This window comes from Sorex fumeus, unplaced genomic scaffold (assembly GCF_029834395.1).
Source record: "Sorex fumeus unplaced genomic scaffold, SorFum_2.1 ptg000043l, whole genome shotgun sequence".
NCBI lineage: Eukaryota > Metazoa > Chordata > Mammalia > Eulipotyphla > Soricidae > Sorex > Sorex fumeus.
The window spans coordinates 31,215,389-31,240,931 of record NW_026606100.1 but is presented as its reverse complement, the minus strand read 5'-3'; the positions used below and the strand labels follow the sequence as shown (position 1 = coordinate 31,240,931).

At 41.5% G+C, this 25,543-nt stretch overlaps 1 protein-coding gene across 2 annotated transcripts in view; it reads left to right on the top strand.

Annotated features, from left to right (window-relative positions):
- ARMH3 (armadillo like helical domain containing 3) overlaps window positions 1-25,543 on the top strand; it is a 207,140-nt gene that overhangs the window by 36,290 nt on the left and 145,307 nt on the right. For both annotated transcript variants that reach the window (XR_008793369.1, XM_056120515.1), the window contains exons 9-19: window positions 1,625-1,681; window positions 3,604-3,647; window positions 5,256-5,316; window positions 6,898-6,944; window positions 7,585-7,660; window positions 10,981-11,074; window positions 16,540-16,641; window positions 19,891-19,949; window positions 22,592-22,657; window positions 23,460-23,529; window positions 24,752-24,812. Coding sequence is in view for 1 of the 2 variants with exons in the window: in XM_056120515.1 (XP_055976490.1) it covers window positions 1,625-1,681; window positions 3,604-3,647; window positions 5,256-5,316; window positions 6,898-6,944; window positions 7,585-7,660; window positions 10,981-11,074; window positions 16,540-16,641; window positions 19,891-19,949; window positions 22,592-22,657; window positions 23,460-23,529; window positions 24,752-24,812 (737 nt within the window). In the remaining variant the exon portion in view is untranslated. The remainder of the gene's footprint in view (window positions 1-1,624; window positions 1,682-3,603; window positions 3,648-5,255; window positions 5,317-6,897; window positions 6,945-7,584; window positions 7,661-10,980; window positions 11,075-16,539; window positions 16,642-19,890; window positions 19,950-22,591; window positions 22,658-23,459; window positions 23,530-24,751; window positions 24,813-25,543) is intronic.

Genomic DNA, 25,543 nt, shown 5'->3' with positions numbered 1-25,543 from the left:
ACTGAAACCAACCAAACAAAAGCCAAGAAATTGTACTTCCTTATCCTTATCCTGGTGGCAACTATTACTAGTTTCCTTTTTCTTTTGTTTTAATTATAGGACACACCTGGTTGTACTAAGGTCTTATTTCTGAATCTGTGTTCAGGGATTACTTCTGGATGTGTTGAGGGGACTGTATGATTGCTGGAGATTGAACCAGGGTTGACTGTGCGAAGGCTTGTGCCTCAGCCCCTGTACTAGCTCTCTAGGTCTGTTGGTTTTGGAGAATCCCTTTGCCTTGGGTCTTGTCTGAAATCAACAAGAATTTTCTGTTAGCTATGGAAAGAAGTGATTCAATGACAAAAGGAGTAGGTTGTTCCTCTTTGAGTTGTACTCCAGAAAACCGTATAAACGTTTAGACTTACAAGAGAGCAAAGCTGTTGCTTTCTCTATTCCCAACTGACATTAGAAAGATGCCCTCAGAAACTTGATTAAATAAGGTCTATGTGGGGGGTTAGCATTTTAGTTAGAGTTCCAACTTTCTCAGTAATGAGTTTTCTTGGTTGCTGTAAAAATTACCAATCTGAGAACTATTGTTTCTTGCTTCCCTTGGGTTAGAATTGTTGCCTGATCTAGATCAGATCTTTCCTCACATCCCATGGGTGGGATGTTTTCAAGGTAAGCCGGTCATTGGTTCTCCTCCCATTGGTAGGAGATGGCCTAAGGGCTTAATGAGTTTAAATATATGTCCGTTTCCATATGTTGCCCAGCTGAGATTGGTTCTGGAAAAACTCAAGAAATCTTCCAGTGCTGTAAGTGATGGGACAATCATTAAATCCCAGTGTCCTGAGCAGATTGTAGTTTGGGTAATTACATCCTTTTTTTTCCAGTTCCCCTGCAGTGTTATTTGGGAATCGGATCCATAAATGGCCTCTCTGGCTGTTAAGCAGCTGCCACTTTCCACCCCCAAGGTGGCTTTGTTTTACGGGTGGGTAAATCCATCCCTGCTTTGGTGTGTGGAATAGGTTAGGGAGCCTTTGGGATGAGAATGTAAGTTAGCAATTTATAAATTTGTGCCTTATGGCAAAGAAACTTTTATGTTCCCCAAAAGACAGCTGTCCCTATGGACTCAGTCCTTTATCGTCAGGAAAGGACAAAGTACATTTTGTCAACTCCTTCAAGTCTTTGAAACAAAGAAGAGGGAGGGCGTGGCCTTTCACTCAGTAGTAGAGCTCTCGATTTTGCCTTTTGTGTGTGACGCCCTGGGTTTGATCCCTAGCATTGCAGGGAAAAAAAAAAAAAAGGAAGAGAAAGGAACATATTAGAGGGCGAGATGATAAAAATTAGGTCTGACCTGATAAAAATTAGAAGAAAATGCACGTAGAACAGAACTGTTTGTGTGTGTGTGTGTGCACACGTGCAGTTGCATGTGCACGTGTGCATACTTGTGCTTGGTGAAGGCCAATGCGTCTGAGGGGAAATGGCAGGAATCAGCTGGCAAGATAAAATTAGGCCTGAGTATTAGGATCATCACTAGAGAGAAAGGGGTCTTTTAAAAAAGGAACTCCATAGTTAACACCATCTAATAGCTAATGGGTTCTTGACTGGGTCACACTCACCTTGAGTCTCTCCTCTTGTTTAACAGTCTGTGAATCCATACATTGTGAAACTATCCATTGTGGATGATGAGGCTACGCTCAATGTGAGTATCTGGATTCTTGTGTATTGTTTTTAATTACTTGCATTTGGTGGCCGTACTTTCAGTGGATATTAGAACAGATTGCAGAAAGCTATTGTGTTAATTTCATCTGGCTATAAAGAGGAAATCTGTTTTTCTTTTGAGAGCATCAGTGCAACTGTCTTGTTGCCATCTATCTTCTAATCACGGGAAGGTTGGAGAGGACATTCACTTGCTGCTACTTATGTTGAAATGATTCTATTTTATGTTAGAGTTTGTTGATTATCTTACAGAGTCAATAAATTACAATTTTAAGAATAGGAAGAGATGGTATGCATATCAAATTCAACCATGAAACCTTTAACTTTCTTACCATTTCATATGTCACTTATACCTTAAGAAAACTGGGGGAAGAAAGGCTTAGGAGACAGAATGATGGGAGATTGCTTCTAGTAAAACTGCCCAGATGATATTAATGCCTGATAGTGCAGTTTGAACATGGAGGAGAATATGTATATGCTATAGGAGCACTTGAAAATTTGGAAAAAATGAACCAGGGAGATGATTCAAGGGCCAGTAATCGTGCTTCTCATGCAGGAGATCCAGGATCCATATTTAGCACTACATAGCCCTACAAACACCCCTAGGAATGACCAAAATGAAAGAAAAAGATTTGAAATAAGATCTCTGATTATAGGGAGGGAAGATGATCATATGATCTGGTTTTGTTCTTTCCCGTCTTGTCCTCTTCATTTTCATAATGTCCTTTATGAGAAAGGATATGGGGGGGGTTTACCCTGGAGCAATAGTACAGCTGGTTGGGCGTTTGCCTTACACACAGCTGACCTGAGTATCAGCCCCAGCACCCCATATCGTCCCCCAAGCCTGCCAGGAGTGAGCCTTGAGTGCAAAGCCAGGAGTAATCCCTGAGCATCGTTGGGTATGACATTCCCCCCCACCCTGCCAAATATAAATAAATAAAATATGTGATCTGTCAATTGCTGGCACTCGTGTCAGCAGCATGCAAGACAAGCACCAGAAAATTTAAATTTAAAATTTCCAGAAAATTTTAACATTTATTGGATGCATCTTTCCATTGCATTCCTGTGGCTTGAAGAGCATGGTTTATCTACAAGTTATCTTCATTTAGACTGGTATTCTATTCTGTCATTTTTACTGAAGATTTTATTTAACTTATTTATTAATTTTTTCTTTTTGGGTCACACCCAGCGATGCTCAGGGGTTATTCCTGGCTCTGCACTCAGGAATTACTCCTGGCGGTGCTTGGGGGACCATATGGGATGCCGGGGATTGAATCCAGGTCGGCCGCCTGCAAGGCAAATGCCCTACCCGCTATGCTATCGCTCCGGCCCCACTGAAGATTTTAACAGTTTTTTTTTTTTTTTGCTTTTTGGGTCACACCTGGCGATGCACAGGGGTTACTCCTGGCTCTGCACTTAGGAGTTACTCTTGGAGGTGCTCAGGGGACTGTATGGGATGCTGGGAATTGAACATGGGTCGGCCGCGTGCAAGGCAAATGCCCTACCCGCTGTGCTATCTCTCCAGCACCAAAGATTTTTTCTTTTAAGGTGATGTGATCCCAATCAAAACTATTAGTATTCTGGGCTGGTGTTTTTCATCTCTCGTCATCTTTCAGTTGTGTATGAAAATTGATAATTTCTTTTTTTGGGTAGGGCTCGGGCGACCATATGGTATGCTGGGGATTGAATCTGAGTCAACTATGTGCAAGGCAAGCACTCTACCTGCTGTACTATCTCTCCAGCCCCTGGGAATTCATAATTTCTGTTGTTGTTGTCCACTTCTAAGTGGAACTTCTCGGGCTTGAACGTTGCAGTTGTGATTAGTTTTTTTTTTTTTCCTGGCCTAGTCTTAGCTTCCCCAGCCCCTTATGTCACCTTTTCTGTTTTTGTCTTTCTCTTTTCTAGGGAATGGGACTGGTGATTGCTCAGGCTTTATCTGAGTATAATAGGTAAGTCCAACTTTACAGAGAGAAGGATCTATTATTTATTTAAGTTATCGAGTAGGAGATCGGTGTATTAAAGTTACTAGGTTAAGGACCCTTTGTTACCCTAGAAGTATAGCTGCTGTGAGAAATGGATTTGCTCTAGCTTGACTGGATGTCTTCAGCAGGGCTGGTTTCTGACACAGGGAAAAATAGTTAACCATATTAATGCTCATTTTTGTCTAAGAAATTAGGCATGTTCTATTATAACCTTTGATATTTTACTGCTGAGCATTTAAGCTTTTTTTTTTTTTTTTGCTTTTTGGGTCATACCTGGCAATGCTCAGGGGCTACTTCTGGCTTTGCACTGCACTCAAGAATTACGCCTGGTGGTGCTCAGGGAACCAGATGGGATGCTGGGGAGAGAACCCAGGTTGGCCTCATGCAAGGCAAATGCCCTACAAGCTTTACTATGTCTCCTGTCCCTAAGATCATTGTTTTTAAAAATTTAATTTTATAAATTTATTCATGATGATTTATTACATTCAGTATTCCAGCATCATTCTCACCACCATTTCACCTTCCTACCACCTTTATTTTCAATTTTCCCAACCATTATCCAACCCTGCCCCCAAAGCAGGTCCTAAATAATTTATTTAGTAGTTTAAGCTCATTTTCTAGACAGAAGTGGCCTCTACTTTTTTAGCTCAGCTTGTCCTACAAATTCCATGTTCTATGTAAACATGGTTGTGAAACATTGCTGTTTTGTGCCTTTAAAAAAACAAGCTAGGAAACATATTGAATTAGCTCAGTGTGACAGAGGTTTCTTTTTCATCAGGAACCAACTGCAACTTCACAGAGTTCATGTCTGTTCTGGGGCCTCTTTTCACTGATGCTTGTTTTCCCCCTTGCTGTGGATAGGGAATGATCTGGTATCCAGTAAATGGAAACTAGATGGAATTAGAAGTGTCCCGTACACCTTCCAGGGAGGATCTTTTTTTTTTTTGGCAGGGGGCCACATCTGGCAAAGTTCATGGACCACCCTCTGCTCTGTGTCTTAGGATTAGTCCCTCTGGTGCTCAGGGAACCATACCATGCTAGAGATCAAACCCAGGCTCTCCTACACGCAGACCACGTGCTCAGCTCATTGAGCTCTCCCTGCAACCCCTAGGGAGCATCCTTCTTGCTCCTCTCCAGACTTTCCTCACACACAATTGGGTATTGAAATTTCAAATCTGTCCTATTTCCACAAATAGTTTAGCTCACAGGTTTCCCTCCTCATTCTTCAAAAATAAACAAGATTTTCACTGTTACAGCCTTAAAGTAATTTCACTTTTCAAGTAATAGTCTGTTTGAGAAATAACTGGATCAGCCATATGTTAGAGCGGTTTCACACTTTTGCAGCTTGCTTTCTATGTCTCTCCCAAAGTAGCCAGGCATTTTGATATGTACTACCTCAGGCGCAGATGGGTGCCTCTTGGTTTGCAGGGCCATGGTGATGGTTTGATTGTGGTGATGCATTTGTTTCCAGGAGTCAGTGCTTCCTGTAAGTGCCCTCCACTGTTATACCCAGAATGCCAAGGAACAAAGCTGAGCTTAAAGAATTAATAGTAAACCTAGTTGTTTTTTGTTCAGGCAGTATAAAGACAAAGAAGAAGAACATCAGAGCGGGTTTTTCTCTGCTTTAACAAATATGGTAAGTCCTACTTATTTTTTCTCTTTAGCCCCAAAACACATGAGGTTTGCACTGGGCTTAGAAGTGCAGATGTTTGAGGTAGTGAGCTGATGAGGGGAAGACAGGTTGCTTAGAGCAGAGTTTTTTGAGAGTAGTGTCTCATTTAGTGATTTCCAAAACCAAGTGAGATGGGAAAAGAGCATTTTGATTTCTCTGAAACCAATTTTTCTTTTTCAAATCAAGGTGTTCCCCCCCCCCCCCCCCCCCCCCACACACACACACACATCTGGCGATGCTCAGGACTTATTCCTGGTTCTGCACTCAGGGATCATTTCTGGTGGGCTCAGGGGACTATTATGAGGTGTCGAACCCGGTGTGGCTGTATGTACACAAGGCAAGCACCCTATCCATTTTACTACTGCTTCAGCACAGATGTCTTTTTGACCTTTAGTTAGTGTTTACATAGTCAACTCGAGGGAAAGTCAATTTTTTTAGTTAGTTGCAGGAACCCTTGTTTATAGGGGACCCTAAAATGTAAATGTCCCCTCTCCCCCATGCTTTTGTCCTCTTCCATTTTTCAGAACCATCTCCCAGGAAAGGATTTGATATACTCTTTAAGAATGAATAAGTCTCTCAGAGCAATGTGAATGCTGCTTTGATGTTTGAGTAAATGAATTAGATCAGCATTCTTCAATCTCTTTACACCTGTGGACTGGCATGTGTCCTGCACATGGTTCTCAGACCAGCAGTTATAACCAAGGTGGTAAACCAGTGGTTTCTACCTTTCTACACCTGTGGGCAATGGGCTACGGACCAGTGTTAAGCATTAGGTATATTGTTGCCAGGGGTTTTGGCCTTTTTTTCAGGAAGAAAAAGTTTTATACCTAGCAGATAAGGGGATTTTTAGAGGGTAGGCATTTTGTTTTTCTTTTTGGGTCATACCTGGCAATGCACAGGGGTTACTCCTGGCTTTGCATTCAGGAATTACTCCTGGTGGTGCTCAGGGGACCATATAGGATGCTGGGAATCGAACCTGGGTCAGGAGCGTGCAAGGCAAATGCCCTACCTTCTGTGCTGGAGTGTCAGTGATGGAGTGTCAAGGATTTTTAATTTATTTATTTCCTGCCAGTGAGATGGAGAAAAGTACTGGGGATAATTTTTCAAGTACCTTTTTTTTTAAAAGTTTTTTTTTTTAGAAGCCAATTTATTTTTTTTCTTTTTTGGGTCACACCCAGAAATGCTCAGGGGTTACTCCTGGTTTTGCACTCAGGAATTACTCTTAGCGGTGCTTGGGGGACCATGTGGGATGCCGGGGATCGAACCCGGGTCGGTCGTGTGCAAGGCAAACACCCTACCCGCTGTGCTATCGCTCCGGCCATCAAGTACCTTTAAGGAACAATGATTTTGTGGAGTTCTCATTCATTTATTTGTAAGTTCTGATTCTTTTAAGATCTTCATATGTGCTACTTTTGAGTGTGTGACTGATGGGCCAGAGTTGAAAGTTTTCTTGGCTGTAGGCAGCTTGATTTTTCAGCCTGATAGAAAAGCTTGGAGCTCTAACTTTCCTGTGATGTAATCTGCAGTTCCCCTTTCCTTCCACAGGTGGGCAGCATGTTCATAGCAGATGCCCATGAGAAGATCTCAGTACAGTAAGTGCCTGATACACTTTCTCTACTGGTGAAACAAGATAGTTTGTATTGAAACTTATTTAGAAAGATGTGAGGGGAAAGAGAGGGAAGAATGTGAGAGGAGAGAAATAGGGGAACTGTGTTCAACAGAGAACAAAGGGAGCAAAGAAACATAGAGTCAAACAAGTGGGACACATGTTTAAGGGAAAGCATGGGCTTGGAGAGCTGCCTAGTGCTTGCCTTTTTTTTTTTTTTGGCCTCACCCATGGATGCTCAGGGGTTACTCCTGGCTCTGTGTTCAGGAATTAGTCCTGGTGCTGCTTGGGGGCTATATGGGATGCGGGGGATCGAACCCTGGAAGGCTGTGTGTAAGGCAAGCACCCTATCCACTGTACCATCACTCCAGCTCCTAAGGTCTTTATTTTTATTCTGGTTTTGACCACAGCCAGTGATGCTTAAGGGCTATTCCTGGTTCTGTGTTGACTGTGAGAGGACCTTGTATAATGCCGGGATTGAACCTGAGTTGGATGCATCAAAGGCATACATCTTAACCCCTGTACTATCTCTCCACCCCTGTGATGTAAAACCTTATCCTGTTAAGTTGTACTGTTTTAACTCCTCCACTCTAAGTGTCTCTCTGATTTGTTCTTCTATTCTTTAGAACCAATGAAGCTATCCTTCTGGCACTTTACGAAGCTGTTCATTTAAATCGCAACTTCATCACGGTGTTAGCCCAGGTGGGTTATACTAAAAATTCCAGTCCCTTTTATTCCTAAATTTTGTACACATTTACTTTGCCTCAGTTTCCTTTATATCATAGTATCCTCAAATATGTCTATTGTGCTGCTGAGTTAGGTTTTTTTTAATCCCCAGCACCCGGTGATGCTGAGGTTTTACTCTTGGCTCTGTACTCAGGGATCACTCCTGGAGGGATAAGGGGGACCATTTGGGGTGCCAGGGGTCAAATCTGGGTGAGCCGCATTCAAGGCAAGCGCTCTTCCTTCTGTACTGTTGCTCTGGCCCTAATGTGAGGCTGATAGCAGGTAAAGTTAATAGTTTTGACAAGTTTAGTAACCTGTCAGCCAAAGACTCTTGCTATTATTTGCTCACATGGATTTTTATATTATGTTCTCTGCTTTCTGAACCATTGTAGAAATAGAGACAAAATAGGTCAAGTCACTTATGTTATTATTTCAACAGTTTCTAGAAAAAAACAGTTAAAAAATTATCCTATCTGGTGGTGGGAAATGGGTACTGGAGGAGGGATGGGTATTTGATCATTGTATAATTGAAACCCAAGCACAAAATTTGTAAGTCTACAACTGTACCTCATGGTGTCTCACTAATAAAAATTAAAAAAAAAAAGTTGACACTTGGTGGTGGCTCAGAAGACCATGTGCAGTGCCAGGGGTCAAGCCAGTGTCAGTAGCAAGTCCTTACACCTATACTGTCTTTATGGGTCCTTCAATAAATATTTTTTTAATTAAAAAAATTATCCTATCTAAGGGCTTGAGGGATGGCACAGTGGACAACTCACTTGGTTTGCACACAGTGGACCCCGGTTTGATCCTGGGCACCCTTAGTTCCCTGAGCCCACCAGTAATGATCTCCGAGTACCTCTAGGTTTGGTCCCAAAACAAAACCAAAAAACCCTGTCTAGGATAAAGTTAGCTGTTAACAGAAAAAGTGCTCTATAGCTCCTGGAAACAGGAAATCATAGAATAGTGAGTTTCAGGTCACTTGTCTAAGGGATATCCTTAGCAGTTGGCACAGAAGGGGACTATTTTAGGCTGAGAACTCAAGTGCTGCTCATAAAAGCTGTCTTAAAAAATTGATGAAGTATTTTTATCTTAAAACCAGAGCGTTTAAAATATGTATGCAGGTTTCTTTTAAAAGAAAATTTTCCTTTTTTTTTTTCTCAAAAGGCAGATAAGTATAGAATACACTGATTTTCCTTTTTTTAAAAATTTTTTCTTTTTATTTATTATTTTTGGCTTTTTGGGTCACACTTGACGATGCTCAGGGGTTACTCCTGGCTCATACATTCAGGAACTACTGGTGGTGCTCGGGGGACCATCTGGGATGCTGAGAATTGAACCTGGGTCGGCTGTGTGCAAGGCAAACGCCCTACCCGCTGTGCTATCGCTCCAGCCCTTGGTTTTCTTTTTATTTATTTAAATTATGTTCTATTTATTTATTTACTTTTTTGCTTTTTGGGTCACACCCGGCGATGCTCAGGGGTTACTCCTGGCTCATGCACTCAGGAATTACGCCTGGTGGTGCTCGGGGGACCATATGGGATGCTGGGAATCGAACCAGGGTCGGACATGTTGGCTGCGTGCAAGGCAAACGCCCTACCCGCTGTGCTATTGCTCCAGCCCCTTGATTTTTTTTTTTTAAATTTTAGTTTTCATTTCTCTGCCTTGTTTTCTGGAATCCACTGATTTTCAACAACAAAATAAGATTATACTTAAAAAAAAATGCTCGGGGCTGGAGTGTCAGCACAGCAGGTAGGGTGTTTGCCTTGCACACAGCCAACCTGGGTTCGATTCCCAGTATCCCATATGGTATCCTGTGCACCGCCAGGAGTAATTCCTGAGTGCAGAGCCAGGAGTAACCCCTGTGCATCTCCGGGTGTGACCCCAAAAGCCAAAAAAATATATATATGCTAATGTGGGATCTTCCTAGGACATTATCTTTTTTTTCCCTCCTCCTGCTACCTCCTGCCACTTTTTTCATGACAATAGCATAGGAAACTTTTATCTGCTGGTTTTTTTTGTTGTTGTTGTTGGAGGGTGCATACCTGGTGATCCCCAGGGCTTCCTCCTAGCTCTGTGCTTAGAGATTACTCTTCATGGGACTTGGGAGACCATATGAGATGTCAGGGATTGAACCTGTCCAGCAGGTGCAAGGAAAATGCCTTATCTGCTCTTCTCTCTCTCTGGCCCCTCATTTGTAAGAGTCTGATGAAGCTGTTAGACAAAAAAATTTCTAAGCTGCCATTGTTGCTTAAGTCTCAAAGAGTTGTTGAGATTGGGATAACTAGGTAAGGTCAGACACTAAGGAGTCATTTTGTTTTCAGAAACTTCCCTAAGTTTCTCCCTTCTCTACACATTGTTATTGTTTTATTTTGGGTGCTATATCTGGTGATCCTTGGGGACTACTCCTGTGTTGGTGCTTGCAGTTCACTCTCCTCGTGTTTCAGGGACCATAAGGGATTGAACCTGAGGCTCCTGTAAGCAAAGTATGAACTGTTTCCCTGGCCGTATTTCCCGTATTTTACATGATCAGAGTGATTCCTTCCTAGCTTTATATGATCAGAGTTATTCCTTCCTAACTTTAGATAGGATTACAAAGTCCATTTTTTGTTTTTTGGGGCCATACTAGGCGGTCCCAGGGCTTGATTCTTTTTTTTTTTTATATTTATTTGTTTTTTTTATTAGTGAAACACCATGAGGTACAGTTATAGACTTACAATTTTTGTGCTTGGGTTTCAGTTATACAATGATCAAGTACCCATCCCTCCACCAGCGCCCATCCTCCACCACCACAGGTCCCAGCATCCCTCCCACCCTCTGTCCCTCCATCTCACCCTGCCTCTGTGCAGGGCATTCCTAGGACTTACTTCTGATTCTACACTCAGGAATTGCTCCTGGCATTGCTCAGGGGCCATATGGGATATGTGGGATTGAACCTAGGTTGGCCACATACAAGTAAGCATCCTATCCACTGTACCATTGCTCCACAATGGCTCCACTGATGTCCTGTTGTAGACTAGTCCTGTGTATTTGTTTACCCTAGTTTTTTCTTTGTATCATTATGCAGAAAAACTTATATAATAGCAACTTCATTGTTTAAAGAAAACTAGGTCTCAGAGCTTTTCATTAGTGTTTAAGCAAGCCTCAACAGTAATCAGGTACTCATGGGAACCAAATGTAAAAGCAGTCCCCTTAATAAACTTTATGTCTAATTGTGAGATGAGACCAGGAATACCAGAATGAATATTAAGCAAAGAATATTCAGAACTTCTTATTTTCCTATCTCTGTGCTCTTTCAGAATCACCCAGAAATGGGCTTGGTGACAACCCCTGTCAGTCCTGCCCCAACAACTCCTGTCACACCACTTGGGACCACGCCACCCTCTTCTGATGGTAAGCTTACTGCCTCTTTTGGAGTGAACATAACTGTGTTGAGCAAAGAACATAGCTTTTCTTTCTTTCTTTCTTTCTTTCTTTCTTTCTTTCTTTCTTTCTTTCTTTCTTTCTTTCTGTGAGGGACCAAACTCAGTTGTGCTTGTGACTGATTCTTGGCTTTGGCTTTGTGTTCAGGGATCACTCCTGGTGGGCTTGGGGAACCATAGGCATCGAACTCAGGTTGTCAGCATGCAAGACAAGCACCCTGCTCACTATACTCCAGCTGATATATTCCTGAATCAATAAATAATAGTGAACCTGACATTTTCTCACTGTTATATATCCGCCATTAGCTTTCAGTTAGAAAATGAAAAACTTTGAATGTAATTTAATTTTAGTTTGGTGGATTTTCTCTTAAAAAATAACTAATAGGGGCTAGAGCAATAGTAGAGCCAATATGCAATTTCCTTGCATGTGGCTGTCTTAGGGTAAGATGCCTGGCATCCCTTGACTTTCACCAGGAGTAATTTCTCTCAGTGTAGAGCCAGAACTAGTAACACCTGAATATCCCAAAGTGGGAGACCCAAAACAGAACAAAAACCCTCGAAACCAAATAGAACTGATGCTGTAGTTTAGCAATTGTGTTTGCTTGACTTGCTTTGCATATGCAAGGCCCTGGGTTTGATCTTGGCTTTGCAAAAACAAGGCAAAAAGGACAAAATTTCATTTTATAAGTTTTATGGCTATAACTTAAGAAAAAAGGTAAGAAAACAAATATGAGTTTTGTCCAATGCATTTTTCTGCCTCGGGTTGGTTTGTAGTAAGCTGTATATGTTAGAGGAATGTCTTAACCTAAAAGCAATGATTTATTTTTAAATGTAGGAGTATTGCTATTCATTCAACCATTGATTAAGCTGATTGAAATGAGCATGAACCCCACATTTTAAAAAAATTTTTTTATTAGTGAATCACTGTGGGGTACAGTTACAGACTTACAAACTTTTGTACTTGTGTCTTAGTCATACAATGGTTGAGTACCCATCCCTCCACCAGTGCCCATTTTCCACCACCAATGGTCCCAGCATCCCTCCCACCACCCCCGACCCGTCCCCTCCACCCCACCCCGCCTCTGTGACAGGGCATTCCTTTTTGTTCTCTCTCTCCTTTTGGGTTGTGTGAACTCACATTTTTTTTTCAAATTAAAACATTTTTTAAAATTGAGTATCTGTGAGATAGACCATTACAAAGCTGTTCATAGTGATCCAGCACCCTTTCTTCCACCAGTGTACATCTCCCACCCCTAATGTTCCCTGTTTTCCTCCCACCATCCCCCAATGCCCCACCCTCCCACCTCCAGCCTCCCTCTATGGGAGGCACTTTCCTTCTTGCTCTCTTTCTCCTTTTCCTTTAAAAGCAATGTTTATACTTGATGTTTGCCTCATATGTTGATCTCATTTGGACAGGAAGAATAGGAAATCTAATTTTAATTTTTTTTCTTTGTATCTCCCTCTTGTCTATACAGTGAAGTAATTCTTTTTGGGGGAAGGAGGGGCACAGTGGGTAGGGCGTTTGCCTTGCACGCGGACGATGTGGGTTTGATTCCTCCGCCCCTCTCTGAGAGCCCGGCAAGCTACTGAGAGTATTCTGCCTGCACGGCAAAGCCTGGCAAGCTACCCATAGGTACCAAGCTACCTATGACGTTTTCGATATGCCAAAAACAGTAACAAGTCTCACAATGGAGACGTTACTGGTACCCACCCGAGAAAATCGATGAACGGGAGGACAGTGACAGTTACAGTGATGGGGGGGAAGGAGGGTTTGGGCCACATCCAGCAATGCTGAGGGCTATTTCTGGCTTTGTGCTGGAGAACCATGTGGTGCCAGGGATTGAAGTGGGATTGGTAGCAGTCAGGGCAAGCACCATAGTTCTTGTGCTTCTCTACTGCCCTTCTTTTTTTTTTGGGGGGGGGAACAGTACATTTTCCATGCTCAGGGTCTACTCCTGGCTTAAGGGACCCCCTTGTCAATGTTTCGGGGACCATGTGATACTGGCAATCAAACCCTTGCCTCCTGCTTGCAAAGTGTGTGCTCAGCTAAGCCTGCTCTGGCCCTTCTTTCTTTTTCCCTTTTTGGTTTTGAGACAATACCCAGTGGTACTTGGGAACTGCTTGCATTGCTCAGAGATTGCCCCCAGTGATGCTCAGTGGTCTACCCAGTTTCAAGAACTGAACCTGGGCTCCACTGTGCTTTGCAGTTACTCCAGCCTCATGAGCTCTTTTCCGGTTCCTGAGGTAACCTTATTTAATTTGTTTTCTCTTCTTTACTCTTTCATCCAGTACCCATGACAATGGCAGTTCAGGATGATAGTATAAGTAGTGTTGCAACAGAAGCATGATAGGGAACTGCCATTGATGGTCAAGTCTTTGTAACAAATTGCATCTACTTAGAATCGAAAGTCAAATTCCAAAATATCTGTAATGAGAAGGAACAAGCAGTGAGGAATGTCTAGTGTGTCTGCTTATTCAGGTCACTGAATAATCCCATGGCAGTACTTTTCTTTCCCTTCTAAGGAGGAAGCCTGCTTAGTTGCCATGGATATCAAAAGCTGTATATATATGTACATGTATATGTGTATGGATTTCTGTGTTCCGTGTGATGCTGAGATTTGGATGCCTTAGAGAACTGCTTTTCATACTGTTCATTGTGAATACTTGCACCCACACATTTGATTATGCAATGGTAAAATTTGTGCTTGCTTGCTTACAACCAGTGAGCCTTTTTTCTTTTCCCCTAGTGGAAAGAGAAAGTAGGCCCCTTTTCCAATGACTGTCTTGTTTAACAAAGGTTTCTGTGAAGAATTATAAGTCAAAGAACAAGAAATCTCTTCCTTAGAAGGGAGATTGCAATGTGTGAGGGATTTTGTTTGATTTCTTTTTGTTGTCGTTATTTTTTCTCTCTTCTAAATAATTTCCCTTCTATAGGGGTCCTAAATATTATAGTCTTGTTTTCAGGTTTTGGTTTTTAATTATGGTGGTGCTCAGTAGCTCTAGTTATATTTGAAGGTATGTAACTGGAGCCATTATTTTTAAAAACCAGCACTTTAGCTGTAACATTTGTTCTCAGCTCAGGCTTGACATTTGACAACTCAGCCTTGGCATGAGAGGACTTTCTGGTAAACTAAAAATACATATACTTCTTTATTTCTACATATTACATAAGAGATTTTCCAGTTACTGCTGCATGTGAGTGGGAAAAATAGTCCCACTTACCAGTTAGATCTTTGTATTGGACAAAGGAATGGTTACAGACTCTGAGCTTCAAAATAAGCTGTTTGAAATGACAGTCTCAGTTCATTAACCTGTAACATGAATTAAGATCTTTTAATATTTCAACGTAAAAATGTGTTTGTCTTTTATTAGTTCTTGGGGGCTGAACTGTGGGAAAACAGCCAAGGGTTGGGCATGCTAATTCCCCCCCCCCCCCAAGACTTTTTTTGCTGTGCTTGCTGTATATTATGGATCCATAATATGCAAATGTTTCCCATTGTTAATAAATGTTCTCTGCATACATCATAATAACTCCAGAGGGATCCATTATGGTTATAATACATATTATGAATAACATCTTAAACTTAGCTGAGTCTTCAGGGGTGAAAATAGAGTAGAAAGCTGTAGATTCTCTTTGTAGACTAGGCCTTCCTGAGTCTTCTCCTGTTTTATATGGTATATTTTAGTATTAAAGCACTTAACTAGATGTCTTAGTCTAATTTAAAGTCTTAGAAACTCGGGAAATCTACATAAGCTTTTCTGCGTGGCTCAACTTTGGTCTGGCCTCTTATTGTTTACTAGGACTATGACTCAAAGACTGGGGGGGTGGATGGTTTCTTTTCAAAATAGCAAATTGCTGGGTATGTAAAACTCTGTTTCTAGATTGTCCAAGTTACTCATGTACATATTTGCAGCCTGGTATTTCCTTTCAGGGTCCGTTTTGGAGTTAGGTGTAAAGGTGAATTAAGGAGTAGAAATTGAACGGATGTTTTAAAGTTTTTTTGGTGTTTTGGCAGTGCTCAGGGGTTATTCCTGGCTTTCCACTCAGGAATCACTCCTGGCAGTGCTCGGGGGACCTTATGGAATACTGGGGATCAAAACTGGGTCACAGGCTGGAGAGATAGCACAGTGGGTAGGGTGTTTGCCTTGCACGCGGCCGACCTGGGTTCAATTTCCAGCATCCCATATTGTCCCCTGAGCACCACCAGGAGTAACTCCCGAGTGCAGAACCAGGAGTGACCCCTGTGCATCGCTGGGTGTGACCCAAAAAGCAAAAAAAAAATACCCAAAAAACTGGGTCAGCTCTTTGCAAGGAAAGCACCCTGCCTGCTGTACCATCTCTTTGGCTGCTGAACATGTTTCTGATTTTTTTTTCTCCTTTCCATCTTGGATATTTTTTGTGTAAAGACTTATTCTCAAAGTTGAAAAAGATTTCTCCTTTATGTCTCCTTTATGGTTCTTACTCATTTTTGGAATACTGCATGTTTTTACCCATACTGTATGTTTTCACTCCTATATAGAAAATAAAGAAAAACAAATAAACAAATAGGCCAAATCTAAAACTAGCTATAAGAACAAAATGGGAGAGGCAGAGCTATAGTACAGCAGATAGGGTGCTTGTCTTGAATGAGGCTAACCTGGATTCAGTCTCTAGTACCCAGTATGGTCCCCCAGCATTTCCAGAAGTGATTCCTGAGTGCAGAGCCAGGAGTAAGTCCTGAGCATTGCTGGATGTGACCCCAAAACAAAAATGAACAAAAAACCAAAAAAAGGTTATTAACAGAAAGTAAGGGTCAAAAGGGTGGGTAAAATTGGGTTGAAAGGGTAAATTTGTGTAGTAGAAGATGAAAAATACTTTGGTAATTGTTATGTAATTTATGTAGTTTATAAGCCAAGTTCAGTTAAAGTGATAGCAGTGGGGGCTGAAGAGATGGTGTAAGGGCTAAGTTATTGTCTTGCAGTGTACCAATCTTAGTTCTGTACCTGTACTACGTGGTCCTCTGATCATCCCTCGGAGAAACTCCCAGGAGCAGAGCTAGGAGTAGTTACTGTGTACTGCTGGATGTGACCCATCCTCCCAATAAAATTAAATAAAATTGCAATAACAACAACAATAATAAGAGTAATAATAAAAGACCTTGAACCCTTTGGATTCTAGAATTGTAATAAAAATTCCCTTCAGATGTTGGAATTTGATACTGCTCCGGAAGACTGGCCTCTGAAATGTGAGAAAGGGGCACTGAACTTAATCTTGGGAGTAAGAAGGACTTTAGAGACACATGAACAGTAGGTAAAGGTTTTATGATAAGTACTCAGTCCTTTGTGGTAGAAAAAGCCTCTTCAGTGATTTCCTGGCCTCTTGGAAAGTTGGTTATTTATGTAGAGGTGTTAGATGGAATGTTGTTGACTAAGTGCATTTCATCTGTTCTATTTCAGTTATAAGTTCTGTGGAACTCCCACTGGATGCAGATGTACAGACCAGTAATCTACTGATAACCTTCCTGAAGTATAGCTCAATTGTCATGCAGGACACCAAAGGTAAGGCATGTTACTCTGGGGGCTCAGGAAGCAGAAGGTGTGGCTGCTAACCTCAAAGCAAGGAGCAGCCTGAATGCTTACGAGGTTTGATTGGATGAACCATAGGGGCCTCCTGTGCAGGGTGATGGTCTTGATGATAGAAAACAGAGATTTTTCACTACCAGATGGTAATTAGGTGGTGTTGGGAAAACCTGGAGTTGGAGGGGGAGTGCTTCAAAATAGAACAGGAAAAAAAATTGGTCTCTACAAAAAGTAGCAAGTCTTAGCAGATTTTGGTAAGTAGATGCAAACGCATGTGTGGGAAGTGGGGGGAGCGCTCACTTCAGGGAATTCCCTTCTGAGGACAAGAACTGAAAGCATCAGCTTGTGGTGAGAATTAGAGGACTGTCATACACAGTACAGTAGGAAGGTGAGATTCAGAGGGACTGTGTTCCTTAACACTTAAAATAGAACTGCCATGCCCACCGCAGAAATGCAAGTGGATGTGGGAGAGAAATGGTTGTTTGGGAAAGTTGAGCCTTAATTTCTTTGGTTTTCTGTTTTTCCTCTGTTTGTGATTTTTTTTTTTTTTATAATCTTTTAACTGGTAGCCAGGGTAGTGAAATAGTTGCGCTAAACAGGAGAAGGAATGAGAGAAAATTCAGCAAATTCTAGACAGTGTTTTTGTTTGTTCATGTTTTTGTGCTCCTCCCTCCACCCCCAGCCCTGCCTCCCATGTTCTGAACTTTTTCCTCGCTCTGCTGAGGGATCACTCCTGGAGGGCTCAGGAACCATATAGGGTACCAGAGATAGAACCCAGGTAGACTGTGTACAAGGCGAGCAGCTTAGCCGCTGTGCTATCTCTCTGACCCCCGAGTTTTCTTTTAAACTCTGTTTTGTTCCTTATACTAGAATTGTATGATTTTCAAATATTTATTTCTACTATTATTTTTTGTTTCTGTTTTTGGACCATATCTGGTGATATTCAGGGCCTCCTCCTGGTTTTGTACTCAGGAATCACTCTTGGCACTGCTTGGTGGACCATATTGGGTACTGGGGATGGAACTTGGGTCAGTTGCATGCAAGGCACGTGCCTTATCTGCTGTGCTATGTGTACTTCCTGTTCCAAAAAGCCCTGGGGGAGGGGGGGTTGAGGGGGGAACAAGGAGAGGGTCTGACATACGGAGGTGAGCAAGCTGAAATGGCAGAGGTCAGGTATGGAGGCCGCCAGGATGGCTCTGCCTTCTTTCTTTTTCTTTCTTTTTTTTTTTTTTCTTTTTGGGTCACACCTGGCAATGCACAGGGGGTTACTCCTGGCTCTGCATGCAGGAATCACTCCTGGCGATGCTCAGGGGACCACATAGGACGCTGGGAACTGAACCAGGGTCGGCCGCGTGCAAGGCAGACGCCCTTCCCGCTGTGCTATTGCTCCAGTCCCTCTGCCTTCTTTCTTAACTGAAATGTAAATTTTGAGAAACCAGGCACCTTTGTTTACTTTAGTTCCAATCCCTTGTGCTTAGCACAGTGCCTTTGCACAGAGGAGGTACTAAGTATCTTGCCCGCACAGCAAAGCCTAGCAAGCTACCAGTGACGTATTCGATATGCCAAACACAGTAACAACAAGTCTCACAATGGAGACGTTACTGGGCCCGCTTGAGCAAATCAGTGAACAACGGGAGGACAGTGCTACAGTGCTACAGGTACTAAATATATATTTGTAGGTTGAACACTTTGGCAGGGAGAATGAGATTTGGAGTTTATTGTTTCTTGGTCAGAAGTAATGGGCACCGTGTAAGGAGATGCATGGGCCAGTGACTGACCTTTTGTTAATTTCTATGTCTGTGTTTTTGGGAACAGTTATCCAACCTTTCTAGACTGTGGTAGATGGGTGTGGAGGGTGGGTGAGCAGGGATGGAAGAGGACATGTACTCTTCTGTAGAACAGGATTGATGCAGATTCAAAGGATGTGGTTGGGGCTGTGATGGTGGAACTACTTTAGTAATTTCATGACCCTCAGGAGGGTGACTAACTATCCATCAGGTTGCCGCAACACTTAAGGAAAACTTTTCTGGGGGAAATTTTGAGAATTACTTTAGTAGAACCTTAGCTTTCATTCATAAATTTTGTGGGGAGGGAAATGTGAATGTGCACCTCAGTGATATGTTTATTCTTTAGAAATTTCGTCTGACAGCATTATCTGTAGTATAATTTCTTTTTCGGTTTCGGGAACATATGGAGGTGATCAGGGCTTTTTCCTGGCTCTGTGCTCAGGAATCCCTTCTGGCAGAGCTGAGGAGACCATATGGGACACCAGGGTTCGAACTCTCATTGGCTATGTGCCAGGCAAGCGCTCTACCTGCTGTACTGTCACTCTGTCTTGTAAATTTTCTGAATTCTTTTCAGTCTTATTAAAATTTACATTTATAGGATTTACTTATTTTGCGTAAGTTCTAAAATGTGTTACTGTAGAAATATCTATAATATTTAAATTTATAAAACTATTAAAAAGGACCAGACCAGAGTGATATAGTCCAGTGGGTAATGTGCTTACCTTGCATGCAGCTGACTCAAGTTCAGTCCTTGGCATCCCATATGGTGCCCTGAGCATTTCCAGGAGTGATCCCTAAGCACAGAGCCAGTAGTAAACCCTACTGGGCAGCCAGGTGTGGGCCCCTCCCCCCCAAAAAAAGCCACCCCAAAATATCCTCAAGTGTATAAAGATTTAGAGGTTATTTTTTTTTTTCGGGGATGGAGAGGGCCACATCCAGCAGTGCTCAGGGCTTTCTCCTGGCTCTGTGCTCAGGGATCACTCCTGGGGATTGAATACAGGTTGGCTGCATGCAAGGCAAGTTGCCTATCCACTGCTCCAGTCCAGATTTAGTTTTTTTGGGAAAAAAATATTGTTTTTAACTTTAGGAGATAAGCTCTATTCGTCATATGTGTATTGGTGTAACTTATTCCACACGAAGAACAGATCTCTCCAATATATGGGGGTCAGGATGGAGGAACATTGTAAGAGAACAAGAAATGGTCAGAGTCATTAGAACTGTAAATTTTGTCTGTCTTGAAGTGGGTGGAGTTGAGAGGAGTCCATGACACTTGAGGAGAGAAGCAGGCTCTGTGGTGGTGGTGATGGGGTGATGGGTGCATGAAAAGTGTGGTTAGCAGTATTGTATATCCTGATGCCTCAATAAAAATGGTTTAAAAGAGAAATGAAAAAAAACTTTGATCTGGACGATTTAGAGAGAAGTGTTATTTTTTTCTTTACAGATGAGCACCGACTTCACAGTGGCAAACTTTGTCTGATTATCCTTACTTGTATTGCAGAGGTAGGTCTCACCAATCTTCTGGTATTAACTAATATCTTACAAAGTACAAGGCCAGAGATAGTGCATGGGTACTTGCCTTGCATGTGTCTGATTAGCATTCGGTTTTTATTCCATATGGTCCCTCAAGCCCAGTCAGGAGTAATCCCTGAGCACCGTGAATGTCACCCAAAAACAAACAAACAAAGTGCTGTGTTTTTTTTTTTTTTTTTTTTTTGCCCTTCTGCTTCAGTTCCTATGTCTGACTTTTTTGGTTCAAAGCTTGGGAGGAAAATTCTTTCCCCTTGGAATTATTTGTCTCTTCCCACAAAGTACAGATACTTTGTCTCCTACACTAAAATATTCTCAGGTTTGGCACATAGTGGAGATGCTTGTTAGCATTTGCTACATGACTTAATTGCGAATTGTCATATGGTAACTGTTATAATTGGGAATTGGAATATTCTAGCTTTTTCACAGTTTAAAAGATTGGGCCAGAATGATGGTACAGTGGGTAGAGCACTTGTCTTGCATGCAACCACCCAGATTCAACTTCTGCCATCCCATATGATCCCTGAGCCTACCATGAGTGATAGCTGAGCACAGAGTCAGGTGTTACCCCTGAGTACGGCCAGGTGTGGTCCCCAAACAAAAAACTAAAACCAAAACCCAAATACGAGAGATAATTAAGCCTTTTTAGAAAAAAAAATTCTTTAAAGCTGCTCAAGTTGTGTCTTTTTTATTCAGGAAAATGGGAGAAGGAATTCAAGTTTTTTGTGTAGGTAGGGAGGTGGAGAAAAAAAAATCAAACAGTGGAATTAAAAACTGAATAAAGTTGTGTGAAGAATAGGAGAGGTCAGGGATGTAGCTTAGTGTAGGACACTTATCTTGCATGTATGAGGCTCTGGGTTTGGTCCCTAGAATTGCCTCTCTTCCCCTCAAAAAATTGTTTTGGGGTCAGGAGATAACTTAAAGACTGGAGTACGTACCTGACATACGGAGGCCCTGGGTTGATTCTTGGCACTGCATGGTCTCCTAAGCATTGTTGAGGTGTTCCTGACAGCCCTCTGCACTGCTGGGTCTGAGATGCACTGGGCAGAACCAACTCAAGTATTGCTAAGTGTGGCTCCCAAGACCCAAGTAAGAATAAGAACTTGAGAGCATCAAAAGAAGAGGTCCTTTGACCTTGGAGAGAGGCACTCTTGCTTGCATTAATATGGCTATATCTCACCCTAAGTCTTGGTGGCAACACAGGTATGACCTAATGAGTCCTTTTTTATTTTGTTATTATATTTTTTTTGGTGAATCTGTCTTGGTTGATAGTTGTTCTTTTTTAAAAAAATATTTTACTTAAAAAATTAGTTTTTAATTGAATTACCATGAGATAACATTTAAATGTAAATTTGTAGCTTCAGTTCCCCTGAAGTTTTTTTATTTATTTTTTTTTGTTTTGGGATCACACTAGTGGTGCTCAGGACTTACTCCTGGCTCTGCAGTGCTCAGGGATCACTCCTGGTTGGCTCAGGGGACTATATGGGGTGCTAGGGATTGAATTTAGGTTGGCCATGTGCAAAGCAAGCACTTTATCCTCTGTGCTATTTTTCCAGCCCCTCCTCCTGTCTTATTCTGATCTTTCCTCCTAAGTAAAATAATAAAGGAGGTCCAAGTGGAAGAGATCTCTCTCTCTCTCTATCCTTTTTTATGCTCTCTGTAAAAATATGACCTATTCATTTGCCTTGCACGCGGCCGACCGGGTTCGATTCCCAGCATCCCATATGGTTTCCCGAGCACTGCCAGGAGTAATTCCTGAGTGCAGAGCCAGGAGTAACCTCTGTGCAATGCTGCTGTGACCCAAAAAGAAAAAAAACATATATATATGACCTATTTTCGCCAGGTTTAGTGCAACTGGTTATAGAAGTGTATTAGCAGTGGTATTGCTTATTAGCAGTGGGCCTTTTGTAATTGCTTTTCAAAAATCTTTCTAAGAAAATCGTTAAAGAAGTTGTTTTTCACAAATTGTAACAGTTCTAGTAATTGGAGTCTGTAGGCATGTCAGATCTTTAGAAAAGGTGTTAGGAAAGGGCCAAGGGATGTTATTACTGATCTATGGTGAGAGATTTTTGATTTTCCGTCAGTCTTCAACAAAGCAAGGATAGACAGGGTCTTACCTGCTGCAGTGCTGGCTGTGTGGCAGTTTTCTCTTACTGTGCCAAACCAGCTCCCAGTGGAGTACAGGCCTTCATCATGGATCCTCATTTGGAGCTTGCACATGCAGCCTGCAGCCCCTGTGAAACCTTCAAGCTGTCACAAACAGAGTGTGCTCCTCGGGCAGATGGGAAGGAAGAGAGACTAGAAAAACAGACTTATCTCAGCATTTGTTTCAAGTCCCTATCTCTTAATTTTTGTTGTTTCTAACTTGTTGTTTATAATTTGCTTAGAGATTTTTGGCCAGTTGGAAAGACACATTGAAAGACGTCCAAGTAAAATCTCATGGCTTAAGTGGGTTTTGACATAGAGATGCTGGACTCATTCCATTAGCCCTTCAAATTGCTCTCCAGAGTACTGTCTAAAATCCAAGGATCTGTAGCAAGTGTGATAGATTATAAGTTTAGTTACTTAAACATAGCCTCTATTTCTTACTTTTTCTCTGTTGTAATTTTTATTAGGATCAGTATGCTAATGCATTTTTGCACGATGACAACATGAATTTTCGAGTAAACTTGCATAGAATGGTATGTGTGGCTTTTGCTTCTTGTTTTTTCCTAGCGAAAATTTTTGGGATTAGCAGGATTGGGAGGAGGAAATTGATCCTACTAGAACAAATGTGGGAGGAAAGTTGGGCAAAAGGACTCTTGTTGACTACTGTTCAACACGCCCATGCTTCTTGTTGGGATTTTTGTGTGGTATAGAGCTGTATCTGACTCAAGAGAAAATGGAAATATATGTAACCATATACCCATGGCAGTAATGTTAGAATGCATCAATAATGTAATCTGATCTAGGGGATAGATGTGTCTGTAGTGTGGTCTTTGTGAAGACCAGGTGTTGCTTTATTCCTCTGAGAGGAGGGGTACTGGCAGCTCCAGAAGCTTGGAAGTGTGTTAAAACAGTAGGACATTGTGGTTTATATTAGAAATTCCTTTAGGGTTTTTTTTTTCTGCCTCTACATAATCACTTTTTCCTTTTATTAATTATTCGATTGTTCCAAAGAAAGATACCAGTGCACCTCTTTTGTTGTTAGTAAGGTCACTTTATAGATAAAATCAGAGTGAAAACAACAGCTTTCCCATTGTATTTTGCTCTGGCATTCTCTGGGACTGTTGTCTTGCTGCGAATTATGTTTTTGTTATAGACTTGCCTTGATAATTGAAAAACAAGTCCCCCTGGCCAGCCCACCCACACCATTAGAAAAATAGAAAAGTAGCATCTCTGTTATAGTGGTTTTATTTGCATGAACCATTAGATGAAAAAGGTGACAGTGAACCATTGGATGTCAGTTCAGGTGTTTATTAATTTTCTTTCTTGTGTGTGAAGCCTATGAGACACAGAAAGAAGGCAGCAGACAAGAACCTCCCCTGTCGCCCATTAGTATGTGCAGTATTGGGTGAGTATCATCAAAATTACCATCTTCCTGAGCCAGTATTCGGTTTTTGTGATTAATATCCTGGCAAGCTACCTGTGACGTATTCGATATGCCAAACACAGTAACAACAAGTCTCACAATGGAGACATTACTGGCCCGCTCGAGCAAAATCAATGAACAATGGGAGGACAGTGTTACATTGCAGTGCTATCCATATGTTGGATTGATCCTGGTTGATAGGCTTTTTCCTTTAGAAGTGACTAGTCATGTTTCATCTCTGGCCTAAGAAACCATGTTTATTGTTGAACTTACTGTTAATTATTGCAGCCCCATGTGAATAAAATATCCAATAAAAGGTGCTGTCTTTTTTAAAAAAAAAAGTCTTTAAAGGGAAATAATTTTAAATTGTGGCTAAATTTTAAATTGTGTTGTGTAAAAAATTTAAATTTGTTTAAAAAAAAAGTCTTAATCGAAATCAAGATTTCAACTTTTTTCTTCCTGTCCAAATTGATGGGTTAGTTGGCCAAGGAGACTTGAACTTCAAGGTTCAGGCATATAAAACGTCTCTGAGTAAATTAAACTGAGATGAGGTTGACAGAGATGACAGGTAGGGGGCTATATCTTAGGTAATTTTATCTGCACAGAATTCTGAATTTTCCTCAGGGGAATGATTTGAACTCTTAAACCCATTCACTTGGGTAGTCAGCTCCAGTTGCTAAATCTACCTGATTTTTGAAACAGTAATTAAGAGCATATAATAAGCCTTTATTGACCCAGAGCCCCACAGACCATTGCAGTCAATATCTGCCAAATTGAGCATGATAGTGAGATGAAATAGACTTGTCATAGCTTTAGAGCTGAGTCTGTGTTATAAGAATATGATCCTTAATTTCTTCTCTGCTTGCCTCATCACTTGGTTCTCAATATGATTTCCCTGTGGCATTTTGTGTTAATGCCACTATATGAAATATCTGTACAGTGAAGTCTCCCATATAACTGAAGTTATTGGCAGGTATTCTGGAAGTATAAGGGTGAACTAATTTTCTTATTCTTTGTGACAGTTGGTGAAGAGTTTCAAAAAGTACATTATGTAAAATGAATGTAAATGCATATGAATAAAGATGTGGTTAGTGGAAGGCTTTTGCATGTATACAAGAAATACTCAGAAGGCTTTTTTTCCAGTTTAAAGGCTAGGAATGAATTTCATCAAGATTGATCTAAGTTTTCTTCTTTTTCCATCCAGACTTGATGGTAGAGTTTATTGTAACACACATGATGAAGGAGTTTCCTATGGATCTCTATGTGTAAGTACCATGTATATTTAATGTGTGAAAATCAGAGCCAGAGAGATTGTACAGGGGTTGAGGCATTTGCCTTATATCCTGCTGACCCTTGTTTGAATTCTCAGCACTGCATATGCCTTTGAAGCACTTCCATGGGTCACTTCTTTGTACAAAGCCAGGAATAACCTCTATAGTATATAGCCACTCCCCCCTAAAGTAATAGGTGCAAATCCATTGACGGGAAACTTATAGTTTGAAAATTTCAGTGTATGTTTGATTTCATGAAAAGCACATTTGAGTGTGAGAAGGGTTAGGAAACAATTAATGGCCTGGACTTCCTCATCTTTCTGAATGGGGGGGCTAGGGGGGAGCAGGAAGCACAGTTTGAATTATGCTCCGATCCTCATTGTCACTTTTAGGTACACTGTGTGACAAACAGGGGTGATATACTGAAGAAGGGGTCATGAGTGATTATTATAATCCAGAGGGAAAGAATCCGAGGCCACTAGTCATTCTTGGGCTTTTACTACACAGTAGTCAGCACTAGTCAGGAGATCGGGAAAGAACAACTAGAGCTTATGGTACTAGTGTCTGGTTCTCATTATTTACTTATTAGCATTTATACATATTTTGGGGTGGGTAGTGAGGCTCCCAAGCAGTGCTCAGGATGCCCAGCTCTGTGACCTAATGATTCAGAGTGGGACTTGGCAGTGTGGGACTGCTTGGGTCCAATAGTGCTGGGAGCCACTTAG